Genomic DNA, 24,291 nt, shown 5'->3' with positions numbered 1-24,291 from the left:
GCTACAGACATTTAAGAAAGCTACACTGGTCATGATCTAATACGATATGGTGAGTTCGCCAACTGTCATATGCCGGTCGTTGCTCTCGTTGTTACCCATGGCCTCCTGTTCCATGTCCGAGTCGGTCAGTAGCTCATTTCCTGAAAAGTCAACAAGTTTTTTTGGCACTCTGAAGGTTTTCCGTCCCTTGGCCATCATAAAGCCTCCCTTGTCATCTGGAGGGCAGTGAGCAGTTCCCAGCTCCTTGTTAAGCTGGTCTGGTTTGGCTGATTCCTGACTAGGTGAAGAAACTTGAGGTGTCCCAGTTTCAGGTGCTGAAGCTGTACTGCTTGCTGACTGGCTTGTACTCACTGTTGGTTCTGAATTTGCACCCACTGTGTCATCCAGTGTCCCCTGGGCCTGGCCCTGAGTACCCTTCAGCGCGCTGGCTGCTGCATCAGCGTACGGACTGGGCCTCCTGGCCTGGTGGGTGCAGAGTTTGGCGATATGAGTACTAGAGCCACACTTGTAGCACGTGGGAACTTGACCCCTGTGCCAAACGCACAGTTTCTGACGGGACTCACTGCATGCACGAGTGCACCATGTGTACACATTGTTGCCAGTTTATTGGCATTTTTCAAGGATTGGGACGTTATACCCTCCATTAAGGAATGTTGACATGTTTACATGATTTTTTGATGTGTAAGTAGCAGGAGGTGGTTTGTAGTGCTTCTTTGGGTGAACACTTTAAAACGCAGAATTGAGACCTCCGGATACGGGGGTCGACCTATAACCGGGGTCGACTTACAACCGGTAAAATACGGTATATCACATTGTGGATACTTCAAGTACGTTCTATAAGCGTTTTGAAACAGGTTTATCGCGGCGAAAATAGGGTCACCGTGTGTATTCTGGAAAAATATCAAACTCTCGAAATTAGGCTAATTTTGGGTAAATTCACGTATCCATATTGCTTGTACTTCTCTGCTGCTGCTTTGGTCGTAACCTATTTGATTTTTGGCTGTTACGTGTTACATAGACTTCCCAGTGCCCTCGGCATTCAGAACAGTATAAGAATGGAAAAGCTGAACTAGTGAATTTGCCCGAAAACCCTGGGTGCACGAATTATCGATAGGTACTTTTCTCCATAATTACTCTTCTGTTGGTACTTGATTTTGATACATGAACATGTAGCTGTGATAGCGCTTAGCACAGCCCCATATCAAACTACAATTAAAGCTGACATTTTTGGACGAAACAGACAACATTAGTCCTCTTGTTCTTCGACTATGTGAGCTAGAACGTGTTCCCGCACTGGCAAAAATGATGGTATTTTATGGCGCGCACAAACAAGTGAAGCACCGCGCCATAGGGCGTTACTTACAGTTGGATTACTGCTGGTTCTTGGCTAACGTTAGGTGTTCATCCACAGCTAATTGTAAACTTCCTTGAGGTTGTCACCCTCTTCTTACCTCCGACTTGCTCCTTCATCAGTCTGGAAATGGCTGGCTCACTACTTCGTTTGTGTGCGAAGACAAAGTGCTTCATCACCAACCCATTAGCAGCTGCCCGCATTGCAACTGATTTGGAGAAGTACTTTACTTGGACCAACGGTTGAAGGTTGGTCAGCCGCTTTTGCTGATGTTCTGCAAACTCCATCGCCGGATATGCTGGTGCAAAAGTGGCGGAGTGCTACAGGATACTGGCATCACGGCGAGCTTCGACAATTTCAGCTATGGCCGCAACATCCGCAACAGCATCGTGAGCAGCGAACTCATTCCCAACGATGAACTATAAATCGAAGTGAGGCTGTAGCTTGGGAGCTCCGGTATCGCGGTTTAGCGATCAGATTGTTAACCTAGCACAAAAATGCACACCATTGACACACACATGCGTGCACACCATTGACACACACATGCGTGAACACATACACACATATACACACACACTAACACATATGTTCCAAAAATAATTAACGAACCGCAATAATGGGATAAAAGTTCCGGCAATCATAATTGAAAACATTCATCATTGAACACACTACAAAACGGAGGCCCGCGCCAATACACACACACACACACACACACACACACACACACACACACACACACACACACACACTGTACTGTACTGTACTGTACTGTATTGACAGCTACCCTAACGGGTCACGCCGCCCTCCACCCAAGCATGGGTATGATGAGGGATAGTGGCAAAAAAAACAAAAAAAACAGCAAGCAGAGAGAGATAGCAAGAGAAAGACAGCGATAGTAGTACATCTAGTGTGTGACGTAGAGATGACAAGAGATACGCACAAAAAGGAAACAATAATTATTTGAACCTGTATTATTGCAGTTCCGAAACAATCAACCAGGTGATGGAGTGTGGGCACCTGAAGTCCCACCTGGACTCCACTGGATTAATATCCTACGCAGGGATGTCAGCGAAAGGCCAAGCGTTGAAAAACAGCCATGAAAGCACATCGTCTAGAAGTCCACCGCGCTCGAACTGAAATTGCAGGATCAAACAATTTCCCACGCGTCGTCGGGCAGCGTAACTCTTCTCCCTGCAGCACCATCCATCTCCAGAAACCGTCTCCACTCACATCTCATGCCTCTGCCACCACTGTACTCCGAACTTCCCAGTTTGAAACCATTCGGGGGTGAGCTACACCACCGCGAATGGATAGACGGGGACGACAACAGTCGTGACAGAAAGACACTGCCCTGGCGATCTCGTCGCGGAACCCTCGCCCCAGCGAATTCAGGAAAACGCCAGAGGCGACTCTGGTGGACCCCGAGCCACCCCGTGGCCTAAGACTAGTAAGAGAAACGACTGAAAGCTTAGATAAAACGGAGCTACAAAAAGTGCAACCGTCCCCTTCTATCAAAGTTTCAACACACACACACACACACAGACACACAGACACACACACACACACACACACACACACACACCTTTGACCTTGACCTAAACCTTTGATGCCCCATCTCCAGTGGAGATGATAGGCTACTGAGTTGGGCAGTACTTGATGTGATGCTTCAAATCGCCACTTCTCCTAAGCGCTCATCCGCCTGCGCAATGAAAGTCCTCACACACACACACACACACACACACACACACACACACACACACACACCTTCCTTCCTTCCTTCCTTCGCCCACTGCCACGATTGGCTATGTGTCCCAAAACGGGGCGACTTGGAGGAGTGCTGTCTCCGGGACGCGGCATGAGGCCCTGCGAGTCCGGCGGGACGTGAACGGCTGTTTCACTGTTTGTTTTTTGCCTTTGCGGAGCGACGGGAGGTGCAACTATGTCTAGCGATGTCTTGAGGACGGCTGAAACGGCGTGTGCAGACCATACACAGTAGTGGTTTCACGGCAGGTTGTACACGAGAGCATACCACACTGTAGACTCCATCCTGACACCTGGTTCTCCACTCAGACCTATCATCTGCTGTTTCAAGCCACTCATTCATGCCAATGGACACCGCCGTCAGGTCATGTTTGATTGGGTCTTTCCACCTCTTCCGGGGGCCATGTGGAGGTCGTTTATACGGCAAGGCACCAAAGAGCAATTGGCGGGGAATACGGTCATCCATGCGAGCCAGGTGGCCCAGCCATTGGAGACGACGGCGCCGGACCTTGTCAGAGACCTGCTCCATGTCACCCCACCACTGCCGTACCTGAAGGGTTGTCACGTGCTCGTCCATCTGGCGCGCCCGACTGACGCCCAGGACCATGCGTATAGATCGCAGGTGAAACGACTCCAGACGCTGGAGATCCCGTTGCCTCGGTGTCCAGTTCTCAGCACCATAGAGGAGTACTGCCAACACAGTGACTCCGTACACAACACGCTTGAGACCGATAGGAAACTCCGAGTTCGCAAACACAGCTTTCTTCAATGCGCCAAATGCACCCGAAGCCGCGGCGATCCTGCGAGAGACATCAAAGCTACTCCTAGCATCAGGAGTGATCTGGCAACCAAGATAGCGGAAGCTGTCCACGTATTCGACGGTTCCACCCAAAGGCAACATATCCGACGCCACCACACCAACGCCCATAGGCATGAACTTAGTTTTGCCCAGATTGACTGACAGGCCAAAAGATGCTGCAACCTGTCTAAACGTGGCCAAGGCCCTTTCAGCACCGCCGTAGGTTTTGGCGAACAGTGACGAATCGTCCGCAAACTGACACTCCGTGATAGTCACCCTGCGACACTCTCTGAGACGCGTATTGAACAAGCAGTCTCTGCGAAACTGCGACACCTGGATACCGATATCCTCGTCATTGGCGATGGTAGCATGCCCCTTTTCCACAACCGCAACCATGAATAAGTTGAACAGGATCGGGGCCATAGTGCATCCCTGACGTAGGCCATTTCCCACCGGGAAAGGGTCGAGCAGATCTGCGCCGAGACGAATGGATGCAGACATGCCTTCATGGAACGACCGAATGATGGAAATCAGCTTATCCGGCACGCCGAGCCTGGAGAGAACCCTCCACATGGCTGCTCTAGGTACTGAATCGTATGCTTTGCGCAAGTCGATGAACACCGCAAAGCCCTTTGATGCCCTTTGATGAATGCTCATGCAATTTCTCGGCAACCTGGCGTACTAAGAACACCATGTCTAAGCATCCCCTACCACGGCGAAAACCACACTGGGAGTCAGGCAGGTATTCCTCTCCAACCAGCTGCAGGCGATCCGATATTATTCTTGCCACGAGCTTGCCGACCACGTCTAGAAGCGCGATGCCTCGCCAGTTACCACAGTCACTAAGATCACCTTTCTTGGGAATTGGGATTAAGATGGCGTCTGCCCAATCCTGAGGAACTCTTTCCGTCCGCCACACTTCAGCCAACAACATCTCCAACCTAGGCACCAGTTCAGAGCCGCACTTGAGCATCTCCGCTGTTATCTCTGATCGGCCACATGCTTTGCCATTTTGAAGCGCTCGCATAGCACGGTGTATCTCGCTGCAGGCTGGGGCGTTCTCAAGGTCAAGCCGAATCGGGAGCTGCCCAATGGAATCAATGGCATCTGGGACAAAATCACTGATCACCTTTAGGACACCGTCAAAATGCTCCCGCCATCGCGTACCTGTTGCCTCTGGTGTCTCGCACACAACACCCTGCGCATTCTTGATAGCAGCTGTTTTGCGGGGCTGCAATCCATCAAGTGCAGTTTGGATCCTCTTGATGCACTCCCAGCCTCCCTTAGATGTTTGACTAAAGCGTTCGCAGTCCCGAGCCTGCTTTCTCAGCCAGTCCTGGTTTGCTTGACGAACGATACGGCGAGCTGAACTTCGGGCCTTCTTATACAGCTTCTGATCACTTGCCCTGTTGGTCGACATCCAGGCTCGGTAGCAATCGTCTCGCTCACGGAGGGCAGCCTCAATCTTCGGTCGATTGTCCAGGAACCAGTCTGGTTGTTTGCGCCGCTCTCTGCCAAGGCATTTCTGAGCGACGTCCGCCACCGTAGTTTTCAACGCAGCCCAGCATCCGTCCACAGATAGCTCATCTGGCCAGTTCTGAACCAAGGCAGCATCAAGACTAGTGGAATATTTTTCTCGCACTTCATCATTGGAGGGAGCCGTTAGGACTGCGGAAGCGATGGGTTTGTTGGCTGGTTTACTTTGCCTGCAGAAACTGGGCACCGCTGCCAAGCGGCATCTCATGGCGAGGAACTTATGGTCGGTGTCACACTCCGCAGAGCGGAGAACTTGACAATCCAGACATTGACGCTGACATGACTCTGGAATAATGCAGTAGTCGATACAATGAGGCTGCCCATACCTGGGATGGTGCCACGTGTGCTTGTGGATGTCCTTCTTCTTGAACCAGGTGTTGCAGATGAGCACACTGTTTCTGGCCAGGAAGTTTAGTAAATCCTCTCCAGCAGAATTCATGACGCCATGTCCATGTGTACCCCTTACGCGGCTCCACTCGTCTCCAGCAGTACCAACACCAACACGAGCATTGAAATCGCCGAGTATGACATACTGGTCACTCCTGGGTACACTATCAAGGAAGGACTGCAAACTTTCATAGAACGCAGCTTTCTCCTCACGTGATCTACTGAATGTTGGTGCATACGCAACAGCGATATGAATGCAAGATACTGAACGGTTACGACACATTCGAACTTTACCTTCGCGGAGACAAGTCGCGAGCTGTGTCCTTTCCACTCCGAACCGCCGCTGACAAAGGCGTCTTTGCACTTTCCGCGCAGCACTATCACCACACCTTCACCACGACGTCCAGAGTCATCTGCCGTTGGAGTAGGGCGTCCACTCGCCAACACGAGAGAGTCGCCAACGCTGTACTGAGCCGTGCCGAACCAAAGGGTCTCCTGCAGACCTGCGATATCCACTCCGAAACGTCCAAGCTGCCGACAAACCAGGTCAATTTTCTTCTCCTCCCGCAACAAATGTTTTTTTTTTTTTTTGACACACACACACACACACACACACACACACACACACACACACACACACACACACACACACACATACACACCCACAGCACACACACACACACACACACACACACACACACACAACACACACATGCTCTCACACCCAATAACACAAAAGCCCGCGTACACACACATACATTCACGCACGTGTACGCACCCACCCACATGCATGTGCACACTCATGTGCATGAGTGGAGATGATCGAATACACATGTCACACCAACATGCCCTTGGAGTGGTCATTCACGTGTGCATAGTGTGTGTGGGCACGTCCATATGAGCGCATATGCATGTGCATGCTCATACATGTGTATGTGCACACATGCACAAACATGCAGGTCTAAGCAAACACACACACACGCTCGCGCATGCGCCACCCATACAGTGTGCTCATACATTTCCATAGCCACAGGGTGGCAATGATTTCGCAATATCACGAATAAATCTTATGAGATTGAAAAACACACATACCAAAAGCAGCTTTGGTGTTGCTTGTGAAAGCACGGGGGCAAGAGTGTGAGCTGTTACACGGCCATCTGTATCTATAAAATTCTCCATCCCACCACTGCTGACACAGGATGACAAGTACGCTGCCCAGGCGTACCTCTTCTCTTCAACGAAATCAATGAGTGCCAGAGGTTTTCCCCATCCAGGATTCTGGCACGCAGACAATCCCACAGCTAGATACCTGAGATGAACTATTCGTCGACCGTGAAGAGGGGCACTGAACGACCTCTTCGAGGGAGTCAAATCCAGTGGCTTTGGTGGTGGAGATTGCCCTTTCCGTTTTTCAGGAACTCGAACGATCGTTCGCCTTGCGAAACGTCCCCTCCTCGGCTTCCTTGAATCGTCCAGTACGCAGAATGCCAGGCCACGCTGTGGGTGACGGATTACTCTCCCGCGTCTTCATCTCCCAACACGTCGGCAGGAGAACCAAGCCATCCAAAAACCGCCGATGTAAAAACAAATCCGCAAGTGCACTAGTGGCTGAGCTTCTTCCCCAAATCTTTGTCTCGACTTGAGCACGCGCTGCGGCAAACTACCGGTACTTACTCGATTGTAAATGATCACGTCTCATTTTTTCACTCCGAAAGGTCTTATTCTTAAGAAATTAAATCGGAAATCCAACATGCCGCTAACGGTCGGGAACCCCCTTAAGAGAGCATGTCTGAGAATACCAAAGTATGTGTGCATGTGGATCTCTCCGATTTAGCTCAAAATTTGCAGGTAGGTTCCCTTTGGGGTGTGGATCGATTGTGCAAAGCCCTTGAAAAAGTTTCTGAAGGGAACCTTGAAATTTGCATACCCCTAAAAAATGGCCGAAATATCACATTATTTATGGGTCTAGAAACCAGTCACGCCACAGAGTATACGAACAAGCTATGAACAAAATTCCATCAAGCCAACATTGCCTCACCTTAGAAGAGTTCCTGGAGAAGTACTGCTTAGCCACACCAGCATCCCAGAAGACGAGGTCCATCACCCCCTGACGCCACAAATGAACGTCTTGAAAATAGCCAATTTACAAGCGCTGGCAAAACAGCCAGCTAAGTTCTCAATTGGCCAGAACTATACACCGGCAGATAGTAGAACACCTCTTCTAGCGCTGAGGACATGTCCCCCACCTTCCTTTTGGGGTTTTCTTGAAAGAAACTGTTTTGAATTTTTCCACTCGACCATGCTGAAATACGGCCAAAGTCATACCTCCGCAGGAAAGCTCGCCCCGTCGCTACGTCTCCTCAGCAATTTCTACTCCAACACTACTCCTAAGGCCGCAGAACAAAGTGTAGTGTTGACTCTGACAAGGAAAAGCAGCGGTGATCACTTGTCACTCCAAACGACAAGCTTCTCCTTGCGCCACCAATAATTTTTTGTGCGACTGTTGATGCAAAAGTGACTTAAGTCCTGAGCGCAGTTTTTGAATTTTATTGCTAGATGCACGGAGAGATCGCGTGCTCTGTGACGCAGGATGACGCTTCCTGCATCACGATACGCGGCCAACGATCGTGAATGTGCCTGGAACGCTACTCGGAACAGACCATGATGGCAGAGGTAAGATGAGCTTCATTTCCTGCTTGAACTGCTGAGTACCCCCACAAAATGTCCTAGGAGTGTTGCAATGGTAGCAAGCCGTTGAAATATGCCCCACGTACAGCATGGAGAGTTATTCATCTTTCACACTTACCTCCTGCAATCCCGAACATAGTCCAACAGTAAAAGTCCCTTGTTTTCATGTCGATGCTTGACAAAAGCGGCTAGCTCGGCGCGGTCCCTTTGTGTTGACTGGCACGCGAGTAGCACTGACTGCACGCACTGGTCGCGTGAACTGCATGAGAGATTTCTTACGTCATAAAGAATGTGATTTCATCATCATTTCACTGGTCTTCGACCTACATGGTCAGGGAAAGTCCCGGTTCGTAGGCCTACAACACGGTCAGCATGTTCTTGAGCGCAGTAACAACACAAGTGTGATCACTTCCAGACCAACGGGCGTTCAAGGCGAGTAACAAGCGCACTTGACGAAGGTGACTCTGAAATCTCGTGAGCCGTGGGCCACTCGCGCGACTTGGCATTCTTGCGTCACAAAGCACTTGATTTCACCGTGCATCTTGCAATAAATTTCAAAAAATGCGCTCAGGCCTTCAGTCACTTTTGCATCAACAGTCGCACAAAAAATATTGGCGGCGCAAGGAGAAGCTTGTCGTTTGGAGTGACAAGTGATCACCGCTGCTTTTCCTTGTCAGAGTCAACACTACACTTTGTTCTGCGGCCTTGGGAGTAGTGTTGGAGTAGAAATTGCTGAGGAGACGTCGCGACGGGGCGAGCTTTCCTGCGCAGGTATGACTTTGGCCGTATTTCAGCATGGTCGAGTGGAGAAATTCAAAAAAGTTTATTTCAAGAAAACCCCAAAAGGAAGATGAGGGACATGTCCTCAGCGCTAGAAGAGGTGTTCTACTATCTGCCGGTGTATAGTTCTGGCCAATTGAGGACGTAGCTGGCTATTTTCAAGACGATCATTTGTGGCGTCAGGGGGTGATGGACCTCGTCTTCTGGGATGCTGGCGTGGCTAAGCGGTACTTCTCCAGGAACTCTTCTAAGGTGAGGCAATGTTGGCTTGATGGAGTTTTGTTCATAGCTTGTTCGTATACTCTGTGGCGTGACTGGTTTCTAGACCCATAAATAATGTGATATTTCGGCCATTTTTGAGGGGTATGCAAATTTCAAGGTTCCCTTTAGAAACTTTTTCCAGGGCTTTGCACAATCGATCCACACCCCAAAGGGAACCTACCTGCAAATTTTGAACGAAATAGGAGAGATCCACATGCACACATACTTTGGTATTCTCAGACATGCTATCTTAAGACACTTTTCAACATCCACAACACTTAAAGGTTTGAAGACGTGAAGACTGTTGGCTGGCATTGGCCCGAGTGGCGGGTGGGGAAAAGGGGGGGGGGGACACAGGAAAGTGGAGGAGCAAGCACATTTGCACATTGCCGCAGGACAATTCCAGGTACAGAGTCACTGCCGGCAGCTTTGAATAGATCCACAGCTTTAACCCTAGGACTGCCACCACTTTCGGTACTCCTCGAACGGCCAAACGGTGTCATTTGACACCTGCATTCATTTCCATGTCTAAGACTTATGATAGGTTATTATAGTTTTTGTTTTCAGTGCTGGCTATCACTAGCGGCATTTATGATGTACACAACACTTTAGGATTCACCCAGACACTATTGTTAGCTATACGCAACTAAAATACAATGTACGCGTAACGGCGATTGCGACGAATGAACTCAATTACTGGCCAAACTTCTATTACTTCCATAGGAATTTCTTACAATCACAGAGTTACAATGACAAGCAATGTGGCAACTTCACTGGGCTCATAAGGAACTGCTTTTCGGGAATATGTGCTTTGGCATAATCGGATTACTCGACCTTCACGATGAATAACACACAGTAACAAGTACAAACATGGACTGACTATGAGCATTATTGTTTCACCAAGCTGATACATATGCTGCTAGACATGGTTTCAAGATTAGGTTAGTAACGACTGCATTTTAGACTCTTTCAAAGAGGTATACCCTTCTCTTCTCCTTGGCTGGAACTTAGCAACTAGATGCCATGACTATCTACAAGCTTATTGACCAGTGCAGGAATGAGCTTTTTCTGGATGTCCATGAACCAGCAAAGGTCTGGGATATTGTGAAAGCGTTGATGCCTGTCACATCTATTCATTTATGTAACCGCCTTGCAGGGGGACATCTTCTGGAGTAGTCTTTGTTGAGTAGATCCACCACATTCGATCGAAATAGTCAAGGACATATCTGGTCTTTTGCTAGAATTGGATTATGTGGGGCTTCCTACTCTCACCATGTAAAACATATGGCTCTAGGTGGTCTACACTAGGCGGACCATTGATAATTCTTGCTACTTCTACTTTCTACGTCTACCGTCTTTGCATCCTACAATGTAATCTTGAAAAAACAAAATGCAATCCGCGATTATTGGCAATGAAGTTAGATGGTAGTTCACTTCAATTTACCAAAGTGGTTCATACTGCAACTCTTTCTTCTCCAAAAGTTTCTTAACCAGTAATGCACTGATGATGAAGTTATCAGTCAATACTTAGCAATCACCTTCTGCAGCATCCGGGGCCAATAAAGAGAGAGAAGCCATCCCAGTGGCTGCCTACCCGTTTAGCCTGAAGCGGGGGAGGAAGAGGTTTGGTTCAAGAGCCTTTTTAGCTCGTCAAGTGGTTAGAAAGGATTATCTACACAGCACCATCCCTGCGATAATGCGGTGTACCATCTCCAGGTTGCAGAGTTGCGATTCCTCTTCCTCAACACTATCCATATCGGGGTCTCCACCACTCCTGCAACTGTGTCTGACAATTTCTTGTCTGTACTATCCCGCGATCCTCGTCCGCTCTCTGGAGGCTCGTAAACCTCAATACATTCTGCATCCACAGTTACTCAGGTGTTGTGACCGATTCGCCCTCATATGACAGAACAGATCCACCACTGCCAATGGTCACTACACTTGAACAGCCATCAAATGAAGATAAAGTGGGCAATTTTGCTTTCATGGTCATCAGATTCATGCATGGTAATATGCTACATCCATTTTAGTATTCCCGGGGCCGTCAGACCGCGATGGCTCCTCTGGGGCAATTTACAGGAAAATGAAAGGGAATGAGCAGTATCAAGGACATTCGCTGAAGAGTGTTTGTGTGATCTGTGCACTAATGTTTACCCGCCCCAAAATCGCGATTCTCGCCCGACGGTTGTATGTTGATCATATATTTCGTCCTGTATTCAGCGATTTTCCTGCCCATGCACCTTTCTTTTGTCTGGTTGGCATACGAGCAACTCGATATGGCCGACACCTTCTAAGGCTGCGTTTACACGACAACGATTGAAAACGATTTGCGTTTACACGACAACGAAGTAGGACCTAAACGGAACGAAATCGTTGCGTTTACTACTATCGTTTACACGACAACGCCCGAAAACGATACCTAAACGGAACGAAATGGAAACGCACTTCAAAGTGTTTTGAAACGTTTTCAAAACGTTTTCAAAACGTTTTCGTTCTCGTGTAAACGGTGAAAACAGTGAAAACGATTGGAAACGGAGCGCGGTCATGGAAACCATTCCGCGCGGGACTATATTTCGCGGGAAATACCTGACCTTTGCGACCACCAGCGCATACCAACTCCAACTAACGTGTTACTTCCCGCCCTTGCGCCAAGCCAGCACGTACTAACTCCAGCCTGCTCGCCCGTTTTCCGTTTTCGTGTGAACGGTTCAAAACGATTTGCCGTTCTCGTGTAAACGGTTTGGAAACGATTCGAGGCCAGCCCGTTTTCGTACCGTTTCGTTCCGTTTCGTTTCGTTTCGTCTCCGTGTAAACGCAGCCTAAATGTGTTCATATTGTTTCCATGTAGCTGCAATAATGGCTTTTTATAGTGCAGGTGTCAAATGACACTGGTTGGCCGTTCTAGGTATACGTACTCGCCATTGTGGTACCTCATCAATTACAAATCAAAGATTTATGGCAGACGAAAGAGGAAGCAAAATTAGGAATAGTCACAAGATTTGAGCTTATTCTGATTAGCCATATTTCGGCAATTCCAAAAGTTTGACTCGCGAGGTGTCAAATGACACCGTTGGCTGTTCTAGGGTTAAGACACTTTTCAACATCTGCCACACTTACAGGTTTGAAGACGTGAAGACTGTTGACTGGAATTGGTCCGAGTGGCGAAAGAAGAAGATGTCAAGTCAAAGTTAGAAAACTGGGTGCGTGAAGTAGAGGGGATTGGCGGTGATTGCGCGGACACAGCCTCAAGCAGCATATTCTGCCTTTACCTCGGGATTACGGGGAAAATGGACCTTCCTTTGTCGAGCACTGAGTGTATCGGAGTATATTCTGGAGCCGCTTGGGAATGCCATACGCAACAATTTTATCCCAGAGCTATCCTGCGGTGCATCCCCAGGCAATGTTGTACGTAGCATATTTGAGCTCTCTTGACGCCTGGGTGGACTGGGCCTCATCAATCCAAGGACCTTGAGCGTACAGTTTGCTTCTTCCACCGGCATCACAGAGTCGCTCAGCAACAGAATTTTGGCTGGAGCGAGGACCCTTGGAAGTACCTTGACTTTAATCAGTAAGGCTAAGGCTGACGTCAGGGCGGCGACACGGCGGGCACAGATTGTTGGGATGGAGGCGGTGATGAGCAATTACTCCGAGGCCCTGCGCAACAGTATTGAAGCTGACGGTGAGCCTGGATCATCGAGCTTGCTCACGTGTCGCCCATTGAAGGAGTATGGCTTTAGTCTTAGAAAGCAGGAGTTTTGGGATGGGTTGTGCCTCCGGAATGGGTGGACACCTGCAAGGCTTCCATCCCATTTCTCTTGTGGCCATGAAGTCAAGTGACGCACTCGCTTTCTTGTCCGCATGGAGGTTTACCGTCGATAAAACATAACGCTATCCGGGACACAACTGCCCAGTTGTTGGATCAGGTGTGCTCCAATGTCTCCTTTGAACCTGTGCTGCAGCTGCTGACTGGCGAGACGTTGAGGTATCGTACTGCTAATGTGGATAACCATGCACGACTGGATTTGGCTGCCAGTGGTGTCTGGGGCAGTCGATTGGAGCGAACCCTTCTTGATGTTCGGGTGTTCAACCCATTGGTTCGCTCAAATAGATCTGCACCACGTACCACTGTGTAACAACGCAACGAGAAGGAGAAAGGACGACATTATGAGGAACGTGTCAAGAACGTGGAGCAGGCATCTTTCGTTCCTGTGGTGATGTCGGCGAGTGGAGGGATATGGAAGGCGGCATCGGCATTGTTCGCAAGGGTGGCCGCTCTTCTGGCCGCAAAGAATTCCGAGCAGTATTTTCACGTCCTGGCCCATGTTCGGCGTTTCTTTCTCGCTACCTAGGTCTTGTATTATGTGTCTCCGAGATTGCAAGAAGCTGTTCGGACGTCCCGTGGTTCTGGAGGCTGGTGCTTCGTCTGCTGCACTAGCTGTGTCGGAGGCTCAAGTTCCTGTCTAAATTTATGTATTTTATCGTGGTCTTTGTTTTTCCTCGTGGTAGTTGAAGTTTTCAAGTGCTCCAGTTTTGAGTGTGATTGCTCTGGTAGACCACTACTCCATGTACTGAATAGCTGCTTTGTCAGTGAAAAAAACGTTTTTTGAGGAAGTTTACTTATATATGCTGTTGCCTCTTGTGTGCTCCGTGTTCGGCTGGTTGGGTTCTTTTCTTTAACTTTGGATTTTTTAATTTGCTTTGGGTTCTTTTCATTTTGCTTTGATTTTTTTGCATTGAGTTTTTTCATTTTCTTTGAGTTCTATACATTTTAAAATTCTTTTGGATTTTAGTTGCATTTCTATCATTGATAAAGATGGTTTTCCCGTAAAAAAAAGTGGATCTGGACACGACCAGTATAGCCCGGATCGAGTACAGGTGGAAGCGGTTGAGACGGTGGAGATGTGTAGCCTTGACTACCACGGCACTGGAAGATGTCTTGGGCTTCTCCAGCCTACCAAACAAGCGGGGAGCCTTGGCCAATCTGGAGGTGACCTCCTTGTCCCAGGCGCTATTCGTGCTGAGGGTGCATCCGAGATATGTGAAATCCTGGAGGATGTCGATATGATCGCCGTCAACGACAGGGACGGATGCTGGCGGGGGATGGTGGGATTCACACACGCACACACACACACACACACACACACACACACACACAAACACACACACACACACACACATTTGACCTTTGACGCCCATCGCCAAAGGCGATGATAGCATAGCAACGGCAGAAGCCATAGCAACTTGTGCTGGGATTACACCATTTAACAGCTTGCAAGGCTGAAGAATTGACCGTCACTATTCAGCCTGGTCTACACAATACAGCCATTTGAAGTGATTTTTCTGGCCAGTGAATCCCTATTTTCGGTCTTTTCATTTTTTTCCCCACACACACATCACTCCACATACTCCGGCATGCACTTGCTGTTGGTAACCACCCAGGAAAATGAAAGAAAAGTCAGGAAGAGTCTTAGAAAGAGAAGAAAGACGCGTGTGACCATAATCGTGGGGAATCGGACCCGCAACCTATCGATTGGAAATCGCTGCACATACCACTGAAACATATGGGACACACAACACATACACACACACACACACACACACACATACACACATACACATACACTCACATACACACACACACACACACACACACACACCCCTGGCCTTGGCCCTGGTAAGCACTGCCATTAGGATTGCGTGTCCCTTTCGGGGCGGACAACATGGAATGACGAGCGACGGCAGAAAGTCGGCAGTCTGCCGATAGATCAGGTACCATGTTCAATTGGCACGACAAGAGAGAAATCGTTGGCAGCTATGGATTCGGAATCCACGATCAGAGCGGCAGCACCGGCCACAGGTCCTTGCAACATAAGAGGGCCAGCCTGGAACGCGGACGGCGGACGAGTCGTCTGAGCAACAATAGTGGACACCGCTGCGCGGAACGTAGCCTGAGATGATATCGCGGGGACCGTCTGGGAGATGAGGCACTTGTGGACCGCAAAACCTCCCGCACTGCGGGACCAGCGCTTGCAGGAAGAACATGGTCGGCTACCTCTCTGTTCTGATACAGGTTTGCGGCGCACACCGAGGCTTGTATGACGAGGAAAACCACACTTGGAGAAGAGGAGACCACACTGGCAACAATGTATCCGCACTGGCTCACAAACGGGTTCGGGCGGGGTCAGAATATTGTAAGCGGCCCTCCATTCCCGTCTATCCTTGGCCAAGTCGTACCAATCGTCGATGCCCAACACTGCCAGATCCTTCCGCGCAGCATCACGCCACCTTTTCAACGGGCCGCACATCGGACGGTCAGGATGTAGGGTGTCAAAGCGTAGCTGACGCTGGGCACGCTCTTCATGCATTCGCACAACATGCCCAAACCACTCCATGCCGCGCGATATCAGCAGGGTGGGGATGTCACGGGGCATACGCGGGTTCCACCTCTCTAGAACATAAACCATGGTCAGTCGTTCGTCCCAGACATTCCGCTGTGTGATAACTAGGGGTTAAACAATGATACAGAATACTCGAATACTCGTTTGGATATTTGGAATATAATCGTACTCGGAATAAATCAGAGTACTCGCTCAAACATGGTACATACATTTACCACAGAAATCTGCAGTTTCAGAGCAGCAGTCAGCAGATATTGATGTGCAGACTGTGTGGTGAACATTTGTACACGAGTAGAGAGAGCCCAAACGACCCACCAACCAATACACCCGAGAAACGAACTGCCAATCGGTTCAACCAGGGTTGTATCATGTGATTTTTGAGGCGGTTGGCGTGCAATATTTAGGATAATCAAGAATACTCGAATACTCGAATATTTGATCGGAGAAAATCAGAGTACTCGAACTCGGGATCTCAGTGCCAACATTCACCCCTAGTGATAACCATTACGGAACAGATGCAGTGCATATGAAAAGAGCACAGTGCATCAAGATCGGCTTCAACGCCACCCAGTAAAGTACATACGCAGAGAGAACACGCATGCCCCGTACACATGCTGCTTTGTAGGAAGTGAGTGGTTGTTGTCATTAAAAACGCAGGGCTCCAAATGCGCGTGAAGCACTGGCGAAGCGTGAGCTGATACACACACCTCAGACTTCACACATGCCCATCGCTGAAGCGATGATAGCGAATAGCTATGTTAGACAAAGCAACTTGTGCGGGGATTACACAATTCAATAGCTTGCAAGGCTGATGAATTGACCGCCACTATTTTTTACCTGGTATCCACCACACAGCTGTTTGAAGTGACTTTTTCTGGCCAGTGAATCCCTATTTTTCATTTGAACACACAGCGAGGAGACAATAATTTGATAACCGCAATCAATAGAACTAGCTGAACCGACATTTGTGTACTTTATTCATGCAATGTAAAAACGGTGGAGACGATGTGCAATAAAACGATGAAAATATGAAGAAATGGTGTAGGGAAAAAATATGGATTCAAACAAGTTTTCGCACAACACTGATCAGGAATCGTCGTTGCACTAAAGGACACTGAAACAAAAGTTAAACCATTATAGAAAATCTAAGTTAGAGAAATAACACTAAGAGCAACAGCAGTGAAATTTACAAGTGTGAATTTTAACAATCAAAGCGAGAAATGAACAAAGGAGAAAGGAAGGAAAGACAACTTGTCCTGCGGCCCAAATCTAAAAGACGTTGTTTTGGAAGTCCCGTTTCAGTCTCAAGCAGACAACCTGAGCTTTGCATGGGTGGAAAGACCATGTCCTAGGGATGTCGAAACGGCTTGTTGTCATGTCCAGAACTAGGGCATAAGCTGGGGAGAACCAATTATAGGTTTCGTTACGGAAGTCATTATTTTACGTTATTTTACGACTCCTTGATTGAAATTGGCAGCATGTGATACGATATTTTATTCAAAATTAGTGCAGTTGATGTGAATTTGTTCTTGTGTTTGGATGATGTGTAGATCATGGTTGCCCTTTGCCGAGCGTTCATTTCCTATTGATGGTGATCAGAGATGGCACAGATTGCTTTGTTGTAAAATTTGACCAAAATCACCCCCAAACATGGATCTTTCGTATGAGAGGATTTCATTTATTGGGACACTATCTCGACAACACCAGCGGAAGAGAGCTAGCACGAGCGAAGCAAACTGATTGCCTCGCACCCGAGGTTGTAGTCAAAGCCGTACTAGCCGACACATCTGTACTGGAGGCTGATGTAGTACCCAGAGATGAAACTGGTCCACTGGTGTTCACCTGACGCGGCGGAGTAGCGGATCCTTTGAAACCGAAATGCGCGGGCAACACGACATTGGCGGGGACAAGCCCAGCGGATATCGCAGTGGGCCTATCGTAACTCCTGGCAGTGAGCCTATCGTCATTCCTGGCAGTGGGCCCGTCGTAAATCCTGGCATTGGACCCGTTCTCTTGCCAGACACTGGGGTGCGGAGTGGACGTGGATGCGGGCAGGAAATCTGCGGCGACGGGCTGGACTGGGATGGTTCGAGTTGGGCCAGGTGCGTTACAAGTATGACTGTTCGGCAATGACTGGGTGTTACTGGCCATCGGACGGTTTGCAGACGACACAGACAAGTGGTTGCTCCATGAAGAGCGCGCCTGTATACCCATGCCACTTACCGCACATGTCAATTGCAGAAGGAAACACACAGTTCAAACACAAAACGCAAATGAAACACGCCAATGAAATTCGATCCTTAAGCAAGTCAAGTTCGCATGTCCGCGTTATCACGGGCTATACAATTGTGTTTAGAAAACAACCAGTTTATAATTCTGTCTCTTCTTGCATAACGTCAGCCTAGAATACTGACGTCAGCTTTGGACATTACTCTGACTCGGACCACAAGCCCTGATTTATTCTGACCTACATGTGTACCGTGTGAAGTAGCGCGAGAGCCAAGCTGGTTGTAATAATACGTTTAACAGCCACGAACGTAATTCAACCAAAGAAGACTACCACATTACATGAGCATGAACACTTGCATTCCATTTAATACATTTCTTTGTTGTAGATGTCAGGCACTGTAGTGTTCACGTTCCTTGGCCACCCAGACATTCATGATAGTAGCGCATCGTGTTATGTTATGCATGCAGCATGTGCCGTTTCCCGAGCGCGCGTGTGAAATGAACTTAGCGGCTTTTAGTTGTTGTGCATGAGTTGAGTCCGGACTCATGATCTGGTGTGTACATGCGATCACGTGATCTTGTAGTTGAGCGTATGTATTATTCGGATTTCCTTGGTCATGACCAAACAATAAAACATGATCAAGTTATTTCTACACATTCAACAATGCCAAGAACTCACCTGGTCCCCGAGTTGCTCATTATCTTCTTTTTCAGCATGAAAGTTGGATACTAAGGCGGAGTGTGATGGTCGGCCAAGCTGGTGCCGTTTGCAGTCATTGTACTCATCCGTGAGAAGCTTCATGGGCAAGGCCCTTGCAGACTTCAACTCGGACTGTATATACAGCACCAGGCTGTCAAATGTTTCGTAGGCCGACGGCTGGTCACTCCCTTTGCCACTTCGTTGCCGGTGCATAGTGGCCAGGTGGGTGAAGGCACTGTAGCATGCTCCGACGTTGATAGTGGATTTCCGCTGCAATGCAATCTGGGCCATTCTGGAGCGAAAGCCAAAATTTTTGCGTTGTTCTCCAACAGTAACACTGCTACATGCACATGTCATGAGGCACAAGTATGTAGATGTGGATTCAATCATTGTACATCTCTCCTTGTTCTACGCTTCGCTGGTACATGGTGTCCCATCATCACATGTATCTCCTCCAATTCAGAATGGCTTGAAAAGTCATGGCCACGTCCAAGTAGCAGCCGACCCAGCAACGTGTTGTTAGTGTATGTACAGTAGCACTTGCGGGGGTACCATCCGCGGACGCTCTCCTCGGTGCAGTGGCTCTCGCACAAGAAGGTATAGCTTGTCCTGCCTGCATTTAGCAGCTTCAAACAAAGTTTCCCAACTCTGCAAAGTAAATCGGGTTTGCTTTTCCTGCGATGCATTGAACGCAATGGCACAAGCAAAATTCCCGCGATACAACGCCATTCCCAGGACGAGGCCTAAGAAGCTCCACGGCCTCTTCCTCCATCATGTCATAAGGTGTCTACCATGCTGTGAGCGGTGGGCAGGAGGCACTCAAACAGCGCGAAACGCAACTACAATGCAACTACCAAACGAAAATGCAATTCTACATTTCAAACAGTATCCTGTCGGTGTCGTCGTCATCTTCAAAAATTTGAAAAAGGCGCTCCTTTCCGTGAGCTGTGCACCCCCAGATGGTGCGCAGTATCGCCGACGGGAGCGGAGAAATTGGCTTCTCCTGAGCTTCTGCCCTAACTCTGAAGATGACAACAAGCGGAATCCAGGTCAGGTATACATACTTTAGGCCGTAGTGAAGAACCCAGGTTGTCTGCTTGAGACTGAAACGGAATTCTTTTTTGAAGTTTGGCTCGCTGGACTAAACGTGATAACACATAACAGCAGTACATTACACCTAGAACATTAACGGCCGAGCTTGGCCGCGCTAAACATGACACGTTACTTGAACAATTTCAACCCAATTATACTATCTTTCTGTACACACAAATTAGGGTTATACAGACGCTGATAGATAGCTTCCAACACTTTTAACTGTAGTCCATAACCATGACGACCACGGCACAATACAGTGAACGAAGAGTCGGAATACGAATTGCAACGATCAGGACTAGCTAGCAGAGGATTGTACACTGAAGCTCGGCCGTTAATGTTCTAGGTGTAATGTGCTGCTGTTATGTGGTATCACGTTGTCTTTCCTTCTTTTCTCCTTTGTTCATTTCTCGCTTTGATTGTTAAAATTCACACTTGTAAATCTCACTGCTGTTGCTCTTAGTGTTATTTCTCTAACTAAGATTTTCTATAATAGTTAATTTTTGTTTCAGTGTCCTTTAGTACAACGACGATTCCTGATGAGTGTTGTACGAAAACTTGTTTGAATCCATATTTTTCCCCTACACCATTTCTTCATATTTTCATCGTTTTATTGCACATCGTCTCCACCGTTTTTACATTGCATGAATAAAGTACACACATGTCGGTTCAGCTAGTTCTATTGATTGCGGTTATTTTTCATTTTTTTCCATTTTTTTATACACCACACCACATACTTCGGCAAACACTGCCTGACACACACACACACGCACACACACACGCGCGCGCGCACGTTCCTACACGTATGTGCACACACCATCACCACCACCACACATACTCACTCACTCACTCCGACACTGGACTTATGATAGGAGTCGGATGATGAAGCACGTGCACTTCATGCGACCCTGCCTCTACGTCCACATCCGATTCGGCAGGACTCAACCAGCCTTGTGTGTGAAGTTGTGGGCACAAGCGCAAAGTGGCTGCTTGCACCAGTGATATGGTGCAAATTTCTAGAACGTGTCACAATCTCTCAGTTCCCCAGTCACATGCCGGCCAGGCTCCTTCATATACATGTATTAGTCAAGTGGTGTGCTTCACTGTCCGAAGAGTGCCCAATGCCCATATACATGTATTATCGTTACACCAAATGACAACGAAGAGCGGACGATGATGATCTCAAGCAGTAAACACCTAGGCTTATCTCAGGCTCCTACTCTCTGCACTGCCACTTTGGGCTTGTGCCCACCACAACTTCATACACACACACATACATACACACACACACAAAATCACGCACACCCTTACGATAAGTGTGGAATCTAAAACCCACCGCCGACCTTAATCACGGATCGCACATCTGGCCCACAGCAGTAGCCTGGGGTGGTGTCACCAACTAAGGAAAGCGCCTAGCACGCACATGCACGGATACACACACACACACACACACAAACAAACACGCATGAGCACACACAAAAACACGCACCAGCAAACGCACACACACACACACTCTCGCTCACAAATACACACATATACATACACACAGACAATGGTATAGTATGTTGCTCGCAATTTTCGAGTTCCAAAGCAGTCAGGGGCTCTGGCTTGAACCTCCTCCGGCCTTGGTTTCGCCCACGCTACTTGTCGTCTTGCCCTCTCCAGTGCTGCCTGCAACAAAATATTCCCTTCCGGAAACACTAGGTGGACTAGTTCTTTGTGTTGTGTTTACATCTGCTGAGCTTCCGTTTGGCATCCGTTGTTCGTATAAGCCACTAAGTTCCTGGTAGGTAGCGCCTTGCTGGCCTTAGGATTTGGCTCTGGATTCACTACTACATGCACATCAGTATCAACAAGTATAGATAAAGCACAATCAGGGGCACTGGTCTTTTCCAGTGTTGCAATTGCGTTCACATGCATGCAATTGGAGTAGCACTTTCCATGATACCAGCCACCCCATTTCGTCTTCCCTGGGCCCTTGTGCTGGCAGAGAAAAGCCCAGACATGGTCGTCCTGATTTCGAACAGCGCTGACGATCCGACGCCAACTTGTAACGTCGATATTACAAGTACTTGCTGCAGGCTTATTGTTTCTGCTAAAACGGGAGCTGACAATAGAAGCTGCTTTCCGTATGTGCAGTTACATTGAGCCATGGTTTTTTTATATTGTTTTTATGAATCCTTCCCGGAAGCCAATACTGGTTTTTATACATCCGTGTAATTACTCAGCGTTGTTTTCAATAATATTAATAATAAATCGGGTGCAGTAACACAGACATAAATTCCAGTAATATTGCTCTGCTGGGCTGTCGTTTGCCGCTGCCTCATCCGGCACCTCGCTGGCACTAGAAACGTATTCCACTGCTTCCATTGTGGTGCAACAATATCAACGTACACGAAAGGAATAAACTGATCACAAAATTTCACGTCCACATTGTCTTCAACATCGTAATCTTGTAGAAAATAGATTATTTGTCTTCACTCCATCCGATCTCGTGCTTTTGTGCTTACTCGTGCGATGAACACCTCATTGACTAGCGAAAAATATTTGTTCTCAACGTGGAATTTGGGTGAGAAAAGAAGTACTCCCGAAGGTCTCTGGATTTTATTCTGGAACCTCCAACAAGCGAAAAGTGTCCTTTGTGATGCGCTAAACCAACACTGTAAGCAACAATTTGTCCACCCGAGAGTGCAACTTGTGATTTTGAGTTTTGGCTCACGGACTAAATGGAATGACCCGTATTATTGTGTGCGCTTTACCGTGCAGGTCAAGATTTTTATTTGGAGTCTATTAGGCTAGGCACCAGTATTGCGTACACAGCTCACTACCTGACTGGACAAAGTACATCACAGATTGGAATACTGCATTTACCTTTCTGCGTTGCTACTGATGCTACTGGTTGCCACAGCAATACCAATGCGATGAATGTCGGAAACAGCACGATGGTCGAGGCTGTAAAACGGCGCACATGAACAGAGTAAAGAGTACTGGTGCTATGCAGCAACCCTGCCGGAGACCGTTCTGCACGTCGATTGGTGGCGTATCCACTCCCGAGATCTTCAACGTTGCTGTCATATTGGTGTGAAAGAGCGTATGATGTTGAATAGGTGTTCAGGGACACCTGCCTTTTTGACTCCGGGATAATCCGTAGGCATTGGCGTTGACAGAGTAATACGCATTACGCACACATACACATGCACGCACGCACACACGACACACTTAGACACACACACGCACGCACTCACACACACACAAACACATACACACATACACACACCGATGACAGCGGAAACCGGGAGCGAAGGCCACGTAGGACAAATTCAGAAGTTGCAGTATACATCAGCTCCACCACCGCTGCCACCAATGTTGTATGTGGACTTTCTCCACCTGCTCCCAACCACGTGCCATCTCTACAATTATACGATGGACGACGAGATAACTACATTTATAAAGACGTATTGACATGACGACGAAGCACAACTGGACATGGCAAACTCAAGACGAAGACTGCCTTTCACACCACGACAACACGCGGATGCACCAATACTATGTACACACCACTTACACAAAATAACGCACTACAACAGATTTGCTTCACTGAACACGCTATCTTCTGTCTGTGTGTAGGGAATGGAATGACCGGCATTATTGTGTGTGTTCTCTTCTGTGCAGGTCAAGCTTTGGACTTGAGGGCTAGTAGGCTAGGTACGAGTACTGCGTACACAGCTTACTACCTGAGTGGACAAAGTACATCACAAATTGGAATATTCTACTTACCATCATGCCAGGCCCAGGGTACAACTGGTTCACTTATTCAACTAACTAACACTAACACTGGTGTGGTTATTGGTGAGCATAACCAATCGTTTGATCAGAGTGGCACCATTGGCACCACTGCTGTTGCATGGGACACTACCCAACACTCCACTCTTAACTCAAGCTACACTGGACTGTACAGATGTACATCAGATATAACGGGTCATATGACAGCAACACAGACCTATCAACTGCATGTCGTGGGTAAGTACATGTACACGAAATGCAGCTCTACATAGGTAGCGTTTTTGTACCAATTACTGCCCTCGTTCTATGTAGCATAAGCTTGCAATAGATGAAAAACCACCACGAATCAGAGATTTTACCCTGCTAGAGAACCTTTATTGACTTCCTTTCAGGATTGTTCATGTGAGCTTTGCACGGAACAACATCTGTTCACCGATGAAGCCATTTCTTTGGCAATATGAGAGGCTTAACTTCTGGGAAAATATAGTTTCCTTGTGACTGGGACAACTGACCTGTTCTCTACCAA

The 24,291-nt window shown here is 48.0% G+C and overlaps 2 protein-coding genes across 2 annotated transcripts; both read right to left on the bottom strand.

The window, feature by feature from the left end:
• Window positions 1-36: 36 nt before the first annotated feature.
• LOC135829055 (uncharacterized) lies at window positions 37-4,484 on the bottom strand. The gene is made up of 2 exons (XM_065341462.1): window positions 3,381-4,484; window positions 37-462 (listed from the first exon to the last, which is right to left on the bottom strand). Exons 1-2 carry the CDS (start codon window positions 4,482-4,484, stop codon window positions 37-39), a joined length of 1,530 nt encoding a protein of 509 aa, XP_065197534.1.
• Window positions 4,485-4,491: 7 nt separating this feature from the next.
• On the bottom strand, window positions 4,492-6,117 carry LOC135829054 (uncharacterized). The gene has a single exon (XM_065341461.1). The coding sequence runs from the start codon at window positions 6,115-6,117 to the stop codon at window positions 4,492-4,494; it is 1,626 nt and encodes a 541-aa protein (XP_065197533.1).
• Between the last annotated feature and the right edge of the window lie 18,174 nt (window positions 6,118-24,291).

Source organism: Sycon ciliatum, chromosome 13 (assembly GCF_964019385.1).
Source record: "Sycon ciliatum chromosome 13, ocSycCili1.1, whole genome shotgun sequence".
Lineage (NCBI taxonomy): Eukaryota > Metazoa > Porifera > Calcarea > Leucosolenida > Sycettidae > Sycon > Sycon ciliatum.
This window is presented reverse-complemented; position numbering and strand designations above follow the sequence as displayed.

Excerpts from the sequence above, each read along its gene's own strand:
- LOC135829055 (XM_065341462.1), bottom strand. The coding sequence starts at position 4,484 with ATGTGGAGGGTTCTCTCCAGGCTCGGCGTGCCGGATAAGCTGATTTCC. Across the intron at positions 463-3,380 it reads AGGATGGAGTCTACAGTGTG|GCCAGGAGGCCCAGTCCGTA; the intron begins GTATGCTCTCGT and ends TGCACCCACCAG.
- LOC135829054 (XM_065341461.1), bottom strand. The coding sequence starts at position 6,117 with ATGTGTCGTAACCGTTCAGTATCTTGCATTCATATCGCTGTTGCGTAT.